The sequence below is a fragment of the Penicillium subrubescens genome (genome assembly GCF_028828155.1).
Source record: "Penicillium subrubescens strain IBT 31985 chromosome Unknown utg000003l_segment0_segment0, whole genome shotgun sequence".
Taxonomy (NCBI): domain Eukaryota; kingdom Fungi; phylum Ascomycota; class Eurotiomycetes; order Eurotiales; family Aspergillaceae; genus Penicillium; species Penicillium subrubescens.
Genome location: NW_026643153.1, coordinates 835,381 through 848,185, shown reverse-complemented (window position 1 = coordinate 848,185; position 12,805 = coordinate 835,381). Strand labels below are relative to the sequence as shown.

At 45.0% G+C, this 12,805-nt stretch overlaps 2 protein-coding genes across 2 annotated transcripts; both read right to left on the bottom strand.

The window, feature by feature from the left end:
- Window positions 1-152: 152 nt before the first annotated feature.
- N7473_004395 (uncharacterized protein) lies at window positions 153-1,505 on the bottom strand (the record flags this gene model as incomplete). Its single annotated transcript, XM_057150335.1, has 3 exons — window positions 153-929; window positions 1,000-1,283; window positions 1,337-1,505. The coding sequence occupies 3 exons, from the start codon at window positions 1,503-1,505 to the stop codon at window positions 153-155; spliced, it is 1,230 nt and encodes a 409-aa protein (XP_057010445.1).
- A 5,303-nt stretch (window positions 1,506-6,808) lies between these two features.
- Window positions 6,809-7,612, bottom strand: N7473_004394 (uncharacterized protein; the record flags this gene model as incomplete). Its single annotated transcript, XM_057150334.1, has 2 exons — window positions 6,809-7,333; window positions 7,475-7,612. The coding sequence occupies 2 exons, from the start codon at window positions 7,610-7,612 to the stop codon at window positions 6,809-6,811; spliced, it is 663 nt and encodes a 220-aa protein (XP_057010444.1).
- Between the last annotated feature and the right edge of the window lie 5,193 nt (window positions 7,613-12,805).

Sequence of the window (12,805 nt, the reverse complement as noted above, 5' to 3'; positions counted from 1 at the left end):
GAGCTGCCATCGTTGGGAAGGAGAAAGGTGAATGCAGACTTATCTCCTGGAGATTCCGACACCGATTGGTTGCCGTATGATGCGCATATGACATTAGGTGAGAAAGCCTGCAAACCCTTTTCTTTGAAGCTCTCTTCTTCGCCGGTTACGGCCTATTCATTCTTGGCATTGTTCCAAGAGGATTCCGGAACTTTCAGCCTCTCTACAACTTGGGGATTCTCAAGATCAGATAGGCGTGCCAGGTCGCCTTTCCCAAGTCTGAGGACCCGGGTTTCTGGTTGTTCGATATGAGGTCTATAGTGGGTCTCCCACCTCATGACCTCATCCACAAGAGAGATTTCTGACATTTTTGGATATCCCTTGCAGTAGCTGTCGAATTCCTTAGTCCGGTAATAGAGGACTTTATCAATGCCAGCTTCACGCATTTTGAACAGGTTTTCCCAGAAAATGCGGCATTGCCGTTGATTTTCTGCACCCAACCCGTATCCAGCATCTTCCATGAATTTCTTGGTTGCAGCTTTTTCTGCCATGGTAAATCCGTCTGCCGGTCCTTTCGCGGTTGGTAGCTTTGTATGATCGATCAACGCGGCACACTTGAGAATGATCTTCCAGAAAATTGTTTCGTTGAATCGATTTTGAAGACCCTTACCCGTGGCCAAAGCATTATCTCTGCGAATAACGTGAATTGCTTTTTCATAATCAAGTTCTGAAACCTCATCAACATATTTCCGGATATTGTCAGGCTTGGTGGTTGTCGGGATACGGCTCGTTCGGTGCCCGTAGAGACCAATAGTGAAATTGACCTTCACGCACTCGAACAATATCGATGACATTGCTCTCAATGTATACGCGGAGTCTGCTTGATAGGACGAGGAAATGTCGACGGAGATATCTAAATGGTGGGTACCTTTCACATGGTCGTAGTCAGGCTAGATCAAAGGACGTTAGCCTCGGATCAAGTACCTGAAACAATTTTGTCTGATGGCCAAAGTGGCATACCTGTTGACTTATATTCTTACAACCCACCTCGATAGGTTCATCAGCAATTCTGTCTGGAGATTTATTACCTAAATTTTCAGAAAGCTTCGAAATAGGCCGCTTTCTCCTCTTCCTCGGTTCTGCGCCTGCAAGATTTCCATAGTTCCTTTTCGGTGCATTCAGAATCCGATAGGATCCACGCTCTCTGTGCGGGGAAGCCGGAGGCGTTTGTAACGCTAAGCCGGTGGTTCGCAACGGGGACTCTTCTGTGTTGCCGTCCTGGCTCGCTATTTGAGCCTGGAGGACTAGAATCACGGTCAACACTTATTCTATTAGGCAAGTCAAGTGTCTAACGTACCGTCATTATCGACTTTAGAAATCAAGCAGTCAATATACTCTTCGTTATGATCGATGCCAGAGACGTGAACGCGTCCCGGATGGCCTGGGCTAGAAAGTCTCGGGCGGTCTCGTCCATGATACTTGGAGAATGCGATGCGTGTGACCGAGGACGCGCCCACCTCCAGCATTATAAATACCAGCCGCTTCCTTTGCTCTGGAACTTTCGAGCAGACTGATCGACGAGCCAAGCCCACCTGGGTGGGGCTGTTGACAGGTATAAGCCAATCATGTATCCACAACGTCTCCTTATCCCAGATTTAGCAGTCCTGGGGCGTAGATCCAGGCCCATTGTGAGGTGACGTCTTTTTGCGGTCTCGAAATTCAAACCGACCTCCCTAACCAGCGTCTACGCTGTGTCCAGTCCATGGCTTTAATATCATATCGCAGCTTCGTGTTGGCGACTTGAAAGAACGTTGGGTTGCGGGCCAGGTTGGCTTGACTGTTGAATGTGGTTGGCTAGTGGCGTAGTTGGTAGCCCGAGGAACGAAATCATCTGTTTACGGGACCCATAGGCGCAAAATTCGGAAGACAAGCAGTTCTTGCACGGAAAGCCTGGGGCATTCCAAACAATTAACAGGGAATGGGACGAACAGGGCTGGTAGAAGAAAACATCACCCCGAGCCAGCGCATAAGACCACGAGCTGAAAATGAATACCTACACACCGGCTTGTTGAAGCAATCACATTCGTTAGTTCGTATGGATTAAACAGCTCTGCACCTGGAAGGCGTAAGAAGGTGGAAGAAGCGAGAAGCGTTCAAGGATGAAAGTGACAGAGGACTGGTTTTTAAACGGTGACTCACCTCGAGAGGAGGTTCTAACCCCACTTCCTCGTCGCACTGATCTGCATCACGTGCATTCCTAATAGTCGAGGACCTCCCACTCTCGTAGCGTCGACTCAGCCTTCAAAGCCTTCTTGGTAAAAAATGGCCCGTATTGGCTATTTCGGGAAGTGGATGGCCGGTCCCAAATGGTGGGGGTGGTTATTTCTTTAGGCAAACAGAGCAATGCGGTGCTGATCCCTTTGTACAACTGAGTAGGCAGTTTTGATAAATTCATTTTGCTTTTTATGAGTGTTTACGTTCATCATGATGCCATTTACAGACATGACCATTTGAGAGTGAACAAGTTCAAAATTATGAGATGGTGAATGAAGAACTAAGATGTGACGGCTAGTTGATCGTGAACGTGCCTGGGCTTCACATTGTCCTCACGGACATCTGCTTTGTGAACAAACAAACATATTACCAAGCAAGTAAATATAGTTAATAATAGGAGAGAAATAAGCCCGTTCATTAAGCAGGCGTTCAATTAATGAAAACGTTTTACTGCTGAGTTACGTTCAATTCACCATCAACACAGAGATATTGCTTCCAGTACATCCAATGTTATCAAAAATGGGGCTAGGGGTATTAAAGAGTTTCGGTCGACATACTACAAGAAACGGTGACTACAAGGGAACGGTGAAATTGTCATAGAACTTCCAACGCACTTGCCGGTCAAAAATGGAAGGCATTATCAGTAAAACCATTGGCTAGCCAATAGACCTTCTCCACATAAAATTTAGGTCCGTGCATTTCAATTTTCCTCTTGATGTTCAACGGTCAAACAGGGCGCTATCTGAGCTCAATCCTGAGCCCTACAGCTCATTTGCCCATGCTATAGTCTAAATGCTGTTGATGTGAATAGTTATACTCGTTTTGTTTTCATCAATACTGTATGAGCCAGCAACTATGCTCAAATAACAATGTTCAAATCACTGGTTATTAGGGCGGGTTATGGATACAGCATCACCATTGTCGACTACCTTGCAAGAATCAACTATGATTGTTGAATGTGATGGCGAATGTTTAAAAATCTAGCAAATACATTAACAATCATTAAGAAACCATAAGCAAAAATATATCCAGCATTCCCAGAAATTGTTACTCATAGTGTGGTGAAACTTCGTGTAGAGTCGGTAGGCTCTGGCCTTTCTAAGACTCTGAATTCGCCGAGTCTAACTGGTGAAAGTTGTTTTCAACACTACCTCACTTAAATTACAAGTTGAGAATAAATTTAGGAACAATATAAGATATTGTAACATATACCGGAATCCACCTCCCCCCTTACTGTTATCCGTATGATTCGCAGTGTTTACTCCTATGCCCTCTCAGAATCTGAATGGTTCTATTTTAACCAGCAGATTTCTTAGAGCAGGTTATACTTAAAATTACCCTCGATGTCTCCCTCTCATTAACGTCAAAAGCGGATATCGTACGCAAATAGGTCGAGATTAACCGGGATCCCCGTATCTACCTTATAGCGTCGGGCCAATAACAAGCCTTCTATTGCTGATAAAGCTGCTAAGTAGTAGTACCTTACCCCGCAAGAGGAGCAGGCACTAGTAGAATATATACTACGGTTGGCGGACAATGGTTATCCGCTTCTAGTTAGGTTTCTGCGATCGCTCGCTCTAGTCATCGCGCACCAGCGATCCTCGACTTTCCAGATCACAGATCCCCGCCTTAAGATCTAACCTCCGGGAAAGAATTGGCTGTAGAACTTTTACTTACGCCACCCGCAGTTGAAAGCGCGACGGTTACGAGCGATCGATTGGAAACGAGATAACCGGCAGATCGAAGACAAAGTCCGATATTAGTTTACTATTATTGGCCGAGAGCTAGCCGATCCCGCTATTCTCCCGGAAAATGTTTATAATATAGACGAGACAGGAGTTCTTCTCAGTGTTCTCAAATCCCTTAAAGTCCTTATCCACAGAGAAGATTTGAGAAAGCATCGGGGGACCACGGTGAAGCGGACGCTAGGTACAGCAATCGAATACATTTCCGCCGATGGCCGGTGCCTCTATCCTCTTATTATCTGGCCGGCCGCTACCTATCGTAGCTCGTGGACTACTCACGCTACCTCCGGATAGCATTTTGCCTGCTCTAAAACAGGATATACGAACAAATACATTAGTCTGTACTAGGTGGAAAATGTGTTCGATCCGCAAACTCGAGACCGAGTAGGCGATCGGCCACGACTCTTAATCTGCGATGGTTTTGGCACTTATAAGTCTGTAGAGGTTATGAAATTTTGCTTTGCTAACTGTATAATCCTATGTCGTCTCCCGTCTTATACGTCTCACAAAACTGCAGCTATACGATGTGGGCGTCTTCGGTCCTCTGAAAACAGCATATCAGGCACGGGTTGAGCAGGTATGCCGAGCTAGTGTGGGTGCTATCGGCAAGCCACACTTTACCTATCTTTATGATCGCGCCCGAAATGAAGCATTTATATCCCGGAATATACGATCCGCCTAGTCGAAAAGCGGCCTCTTTCTATTCGATCTATCTCGCGTCCTCCGAGAGTTTCTAGCGCTACGAACCGAGATACAAACCACGATCCCTGTGGACTAGAGGAGTTAGGACTCTTAAAGCCACGGAGAGTTTTAAGAGGGCATACTATTTGAGAGCTGAGGAATGACTAAAACCCCGATGAGTCTGGGGAGAAATAAAATATTCGTCCTAACTCTCGAATCCGTATACCTAGGCAAACATCCGCCCCGCACATTTCGCTACGCTCTTGCAACGCTAGCACCCTTAGGGTTAGCCCCTTCTAGATAGAAATCTACTAATCTAATTTATTAGAAATATAGTTTAGGCTATGTTATTTAAAAGATATCTTTTACCCGACCGGGAAATACTAAAGTTTAAATTACTTAGGGGGGGGGGGGGGTTCCGCTTAAAAAAGTCTTGGCCAGGGCCCAGGGGTTTGAGTTTGGCTTAGGGGGGTTTGGCTTTGAAGGTTTAAACCAAACAAATCCCCCCCCTTTCCCATCCCCTACTAAGTACTCCTGTTTGGCCGACTATATTTAGGATCTTCAGTCTTTATATAGATAAGATTTAATAACGCTTGTTCTAACGCCTTACTTTAAACCTATTAGTTCGGCCGAGTTAGTTTATTAACTTAGATAATTAGTCTTTGCTATCCTTAAGGCATCCAAGTGTGAATAACCTTATGTCAGGCATATCATCACAAGTAGTCCTATCTATTAGAAGTGTTTAGGATAGGTAATAAATCTAACTAGATTGAAATAAGTGCTTTCATCGTTGACTCGGACATAGACTTTTAGTATTTGAAATTTTCAATTTATGACTAATCTGAATTGATAATATCTCATCGCGCATCTCCCTCAAAGTAAGGATCATAATGAAAGCAAATTTTGAATCTGCAACAAGACGAGGCCGTTGATTGATAGCAGCTCTCGGACTACATATAGATATCCCTACGATACTTGAAGATAGTATGTCTCAAATGGTGGCTGTGTATTTTGCCCTTTCTATATTCTCGTGATAGGCGCTAATTTTAGCGTCAAATTCCCTTGAGGAAGACTTTGGCCAATCGATGTACATCGGACACCTGTAAATCTCGTAATCGGTATTCCTTCGACAAAACCTGCAAAATTTCCGTGCGTAGGTTTTGCATCGAACAATTTGAATCCAGCAAGCGCTCCAAGCAGCAGATAATCATAGACTGTATCACTGTGATGAACGCTGCGGGCATCGCGTCTGTATCGTACTCATAGCGAATATTCAAGGCATCATTTTCAGCTTACTATTCAAAGAGACAAGAAAACTTGGCACCTTTCGCCGAAATGGGAGTCGGTGTCACACCATCGATAGGAAAGGCGCGACTGTGTTTTTCTCGGACACGATGGTCATGGAATGTGACCACGCAATCGAAGAGTGGTTGCTGCTGCCTTTGTTTGGCAAGTGATGGGGGTAAAAATGGCAGACCTAACAGGTTCAATAGCTGGTGCCAGGGAATTGCGTGCGCTAGTGCGGACTGAGATAATGCGCGAACTTGAAAGAGAGCTTCCTCCGTCGTGAGATTATCACTACTTGACTTGACCCTCACAGGAAGAGGTTGCAGAAACAGTCCAACTATTGACATGTCCCTTATATCGGGGCGGTTCATATACGGAGCTCCTAAAAGGATATCATCCCGTCCACAGAGAGTATAAAGCACAAATCCAACCGCCGCCAAGCCAATTTAATGCAAGGTAATACTAGTTCGGGATAACAGCGCGAGAAATCGCTTATAGAGCGAGTAAGGAATAGCCTGCATCACAGATGCTCCGCGGTAAGACCGCCTAGGTGCTACTTATGTACCTAAGCCCACTGGAGTAGAATCAAGAAAAGAGAGTCCATCCAAGTATTTTGGCCAGAATAAGGCACAGGATGACCCAATAGGCTGATTCCAAACAGTACTTTCGAAGTATTCGTGTTTGGGAGGCTCTAGTTCTTTTCCGTAGTATGCATCGGCTGTTTCTAGCAGAATCACGTTGAGAGCTGTCAAATCGAAGAGTACGTGAGAAGCGCAGATGACGAGCGTCGAGGAGGTGATAATAACCTGAATAAGATCTTCACTATCGAGCCTGAAGGACTGCTAGATAAAGGCTGTTATATCGACATCATCTATGAGAGGCACAATGATGGCATTTGGTGAGAGGGAGCGTTTTGTTTTCCCTTCTTGAGTCGTGAACCTAGACCGTAGAATTCGATGTCGGTTCAAAACTTTCTCCAGGGCCAATTTGAGCAGCTGTTGATCAATCTTGCTCGAAAGCTTCGCGACATAAGGCATATTGAATGACGACCTCTCCTCGGAGTTTTGGTAGCGGTAGATCCATTCAAGCTCGGTAGGTGAAGGGTCATCCAGGCCGAGGGACCTGCTCTGATCTCCCAATAAATCCCCCGAGATAGTGTTTGACTGCGCGCTATCATATGTTTGGATATAGTTGGCCAGACCTCGGAGTGAGGATGCTCGGGTGACATCGTTCAGGGTGATGGGAATGTGAAAAATCTTCTTTAGTCGCGCCACGAGCGCTAACTGTAGTAAAGAATGCCCTCCTAGCGCGGCAAAGTTGTCGAAGCAGGATATGTCATGTGTCTTGTCCAGCGCCAAGAGTCGTCGCTATTCTTCGGCAATAGTCTTCTCCACTGAAGTCAGAGCCTCATTGCTCCCTGAAGCCTGATATGTTGGTGTATGTGACGTAAGGGTTTTTGTATCAACCTTCCCATTTAGTGTTTGAGGCAACCTCTCGAGGGCGAATACTTTTTGGGGGACAGTATGGGGTGGTAGCGCTTGGGAAAGCTTTCGCTTGAGGAGCTCTGTATCAATTTCTTTAGGCTTAACCCAGACCACCACAACACTATTTTCTGCTGTCGCAACCGATTTGCGCACTAATAGCATTTTCTGAAGAACGACTGTTGTGATGTTATCCAAGTTAATTCGGAAGCCTTGTATTTTGACTTGGCGATCGTTACGACCACAGCAATGCAGATTTCCCTGCTCATCCTAGAACCCAAGGTCACCGGAGCAGAACATCATTTCTTTTGTCGAGCTCCCACAGAATAGATCGGGAAGAATCTCCTCCGATGTCTTCTTCTCTATATTATAGTAGCCTTAAGCTACTTGAATACTAGCAATAAAGATTGTCCCGACCACAAAGGGAGGCTGAAGGTCTAGTTACTCGTTGAGAATGTAAATTCTTGCTAACAGCAAAGGACGACCAAGGCTCACCGTACCGCTAGGCTTTAATTAGTGGTGGCAGACAAGAAGGGAAGTCTGTAACACAAAATTGAGATTTTGTCTATTTCCGAAAACATATAGTTGTCTTACCTCTGTGGGCCCGTAAATATTATACAGTGTTCTTCCTGCTGCCTATCGTTCGACTAACGGCTCTGGCACAGGCTCTCCTCTGAAATAGACCTTGAAAAGCGAGCAAGAATATTAGAGGGTAGGAATCCCGTGTGAATATACTCAAACGTACCGATTTCAAGTTCGGATAATCTTCTAGACTTAGCTCTAAGGCTACGGATGGGGTTAAAATAGCAACATCCACGTCTTGAAGATAAGAGAAAACATCGTCTTGTTCTCGCCGGAGTACCAATGTGCTTCCGAAGCAGACTATGGAGAGGATCTTATGTATGCAGCCGTCGAAGCCAGGAGAAAGCATTTGCGCAATTCGTACGCCAGGATGACTTATAGGCCGGGCAGCCGGTGCAGCGTATAAGGCAACAATACTTCGATGTCGGCATAGTATACCTGAGAATTTTAGCATAATTCTGATCCAATGACAAATGCCCAAAAGGTACCTTTTAGTTGACCAGTAGATCCCGAAGTAAAGCAAATATATGCTGTTAAGCTTAGCCGCGGTCCTCTAATCGGCAGGTTTACTGGGCCACTGCGGCTGTTAAGGATGTTGTCGATCGCCAGCGTCAACGGCCTATTTAGGCCTACTACGGAAATCTGTAAGCTATCCGGAACGAGTAAAAGTCGTGCTTCACTGCGCTCAAGAAGCTAGGTACAGTATTCCGCAGAATAAGATACGTCCACTAAATAATAGATTGTATCTGCTTACATGGCTGCTAGCATAGCCACAATCCAATTAATAGAACGATCCGCTAAGACTGCAACCACTTTTCCGGGTAGAACAAGACATGAAATTATAGCAGCCACCTTGTCTACATAGCCAGAGAGTTTGGAATAGGTCAGCGTGATGTCCGCCTGCTGGATTGCCGCTCTGGAGGAGTGCTGGTTTGCAGCAATTCGAAACAGATCGCTGATAGTCTTCGCTACATCGTAGTTCCTGCTAGCTAATGATCCAAAGTTGCCTATGGCCAGCAAGCTTTGCCGCATTTGGAGAGGAAACCTCAGGTCAAGGCACTTCTGCACAGTAACCTAGTCACACAAGATAACAGAGAGGAGGTTGCTATAGACAGCTCCAATATTTTCAATTAGTGCAGGTAGGAAGCTTTTAGTCCTATAGAAAATACTGATCTTGCCATCTAGGTTGACGACTAGATTAAGAGGAGTGGCTGCGGTATTTCGGAAATATAGTTCACGAAACTGTTTGACAGCGCTTAATCCTTTCGCAGATTCCTTGTCTTGGACAGTAACGGTGGTGGAAAATGATAGAATATTAGAAGGGAGATGTGAGCTATAGAAGCTAGACAGATACTGAATGATCCGATAAATTTGCTGCAAGAAGTCGGCTGTCTTTTGCTGTCTGTCGATCTCAACGACCACAGGCAATATTTCAATTAATAGTCCCAGCATCGTCTCAGTCTATCTAAAAGGAAGCGAGCGACCCGAGAAAACGGCCCTATAGGCTATCGCATCTGAACCCGTATAGCTAGCGAGGAGTAGCACCTATACAGCATTGTAGATAGCAGCTGGGGTAATATTTGCAGCCCGAGTATAGGCTTCTATCTTGTCTTAGTCTATGCTCTGTGGAACGTGGATTTGTGTATGGCCTTTTTTGCGGGGGCTGTAGGACAAAGAAGGGAATATAATCTCCCCAGATGCTTTAGGAAAAAGTGGCTCCAACTCCCTCCAGAATTCCTGCGTCTCTGCAGTTGTCTCCAAGCGTAAGCGATCTATATCCTGGACCGCCACCGTAAATAGAAGAGAGCTTTCAGTGGGTTTTCCATAGAGCTTGTTGTCGATTTTCTAGAAAATCAGTGATACAGAGTAGCTATCTATAAGCGTATGATAAACAGTCTACACCACAATACTCTGACCTAATTCCAACTTATCACCTTCACAATACAAGACTACAAAACTGTTGCCCAGATCAGCGCGGGTAGTCAATTTATAGAGAGCTATGTTGATCTCCTGCTGCGTATTAACAACTATCTCGTCCCAATTAAATGTAGGACGCAGCTAAAGACTTTGTGTTGGCTTAGCCTATAGCTAACTGAAAGTCATCCGGAACAATAGTTCTGTTAAGGCGAGCGATTCCCATACTGCACTAATGCGGGGGATATTGCTTGTGGTATAATAGGAAATATGTTGTACGTAGTTCATACTTGGGTCCTCTAGAGTAGCAAGAAGGAGCCCTCTCTGTAGAGGAGTAAGTGCTACCTCTTCAGTTCGATATAACGCTTGAATATAAGAGGGAGCAGTTGGACCTTTAGTGACACAATAATCTATTAGAGCTTGTATAGACAGCGCAAGGAGGATATCCCGAACAGGGACGGTGAATCCACGCTCACAGCAAAGCGTAGATACTTTGATAGCAGTTAGTGAATGTACTCCGTAGTTCACGGCCGACTTTTTAGTGTCAAAATGATCGATTGGAATATTAGTGACATAGGAAAGTGCTATCATTATCGCTTCATCCAGAGTGCATATAACACTTCTAATATGATTAACAGTCGAAGGTAGGTTTCCGCTCAAGACTCTCTTAAGGGCCTTGACATTAGTCTTGCTATTTATCATTAGAAGATAACTAAGGGCCACGAGATGATCCGGAACCATATAAGCTAGTGATATCGCTTTCTATCTGGCAATAAGCGTTTCTGTATCGACGTCCTCTAGACCAACCACAGAGACCAACATTCCGTTGAGAACGAGCGAAAAAGAGAACGTGATATGTTCGTTAAGCTGCACGACTTTAGTATCTAAATCCTAGGAGAGGTTAACGAGGAACCCTCGGATCTTCGTGATCCGATCCCTTCGGCCAAGGAACTCTAGTATTCAGGACCCCGACTCGGTAATCACCTACTTAGCTATATTACCTGTGCGATATATTCTATCGTTTTGATACTAGATAAACTTGGTCTCTGTCAATCTCTCGTCACCCTAGTAGCCTTCTGCTAGGCAGTAACCCGAAACGAATATCTCGCCTTCGATACCAATATCACTGACTTCTTGCAAATTTTCATTAATAAGCGTAATAGTAGAATTTGGAATAGATTAACCAAGTCGGGTAGTGTGGTAACGGCTAGTCTTTCTGTCTGCCTGCAAAAGGCCCGTTAAGATGGTATATATAGCTTCTGTTGGCCCGTACGCAATCCAGAAATCAATATTTGCAGAAGACCAGCCCTCGATGAGTCTCTAGGATAGGGTCTCGCCCCCTAGAATAACGCGCTTAAGCTCCGGATAGTCGGTACTATGTGTTAGCAAGCTCAAAACATCTAGGATAGAGGGAGTGATAGCAAACACATTTGCTGTGACCGCACGTTCCTAGATAGTCTCAGAACTGGCGAGGACTACTGTCCTGCTATTACATATAGTGCTGAAGAGCGCACCCATAAAAGCTTGTTTAATATTTAGCATTCATCTAGCACGTCGGGAGAACATGGACGTCTTACTGTCAAACGCTATAGAGAGTACAAGAAGCATCCGGTCGCCTTTAGATATTGCAAAATTAAATAGGGGGGATGAAACGAGATTGAGCACCGAGGCATATATCAGAATAACGCCCTTTGGTTTGTCGGTTGTCCCGGAGGTGAAGATTATGCACATTCGTTTTGAAAACTCGTCATTCAGAGATTTCACAGATTCCACGGCAGGGAAATTGGTTAAAACATCCTCGACACTAACGTATCTGACTTCCTGTGTCCGGATATCAGGCTAAACGCCTGTATAAACGATCAAGTCTGTATTAATGCGCCTAAGAATCGAGTCTATCTTTTCTGGTGGCTATTGTGCTCGGTTAAGTGGTATATAGCACCCTCCGGCTTTGAGGATGCCCAAAATTCCCACAACTATATCGCAACAGGAAGTCGCCAGCAATAGAATTGGCTGCCCAACGTTCACATCGCACTGCTGGAGATATTACGCCAATTTTGAGGAAGCGAGGTCTAGCTGCCGGTATAATAAGACGGAGTTTTGGCTATCTTCTAGGGCATATCTGCCGGCACTTTCTTGCACTGATCGACGGAACAGATCGAGGACAGACTATAGATCTTTCGCAGCCATAGTGATAGTTCTTGACTAGAGGCTGATTTGATTTTCAAACTAAGATCTATAGTTATATAGAACACTCCCTTCTCTACATACTTATCTGAACTAAAATAAACAGCTGACTTTTGTAATGTTACCTTTTCTAATATTACGAACAGAATGCTGGGCGTCCCACCGTTGCCCGCATTTATAGTATACTCCTTGCATCCTTGCCCATTAAGCAAGGGATGTCATCTAGATCGTGCAGAAACTAGCGTTGCTAGCTCAAGACACTTCATAATCTTGCTTTTGCTCCGGCATACAATGTAGTACTACGTCAAGCCAGCAAGGAAACGATTTTCCATAAGGACGATGGTCTCTAGCCCTGCCACATCTAACAACTCCAAGAGTCTTTAGTCACGTCAATTCTTTAGACCAACGTGTTCATCGTTTAATCCTCAGACTTATCTTTCTCTGACGCTTTCCTAGTCATTCCTGTTTTACCATAGCGATTATTACCTCGTTGTCATCTTCTGCCCCGAAAGCTGCAAAATCTCCAACCGTTGATTTGAAGACGTTTTCCGACGCCGAACTTAGCAGCAGCACCCCTATACCTCTACTTAGCACTAAGGACGGAAATTTGATAAGTCAGTGGAACGCTCAGGTCCCCAGCCTAGTCAATCGCTGTGTGCATAAGCTCATTGCAGACCG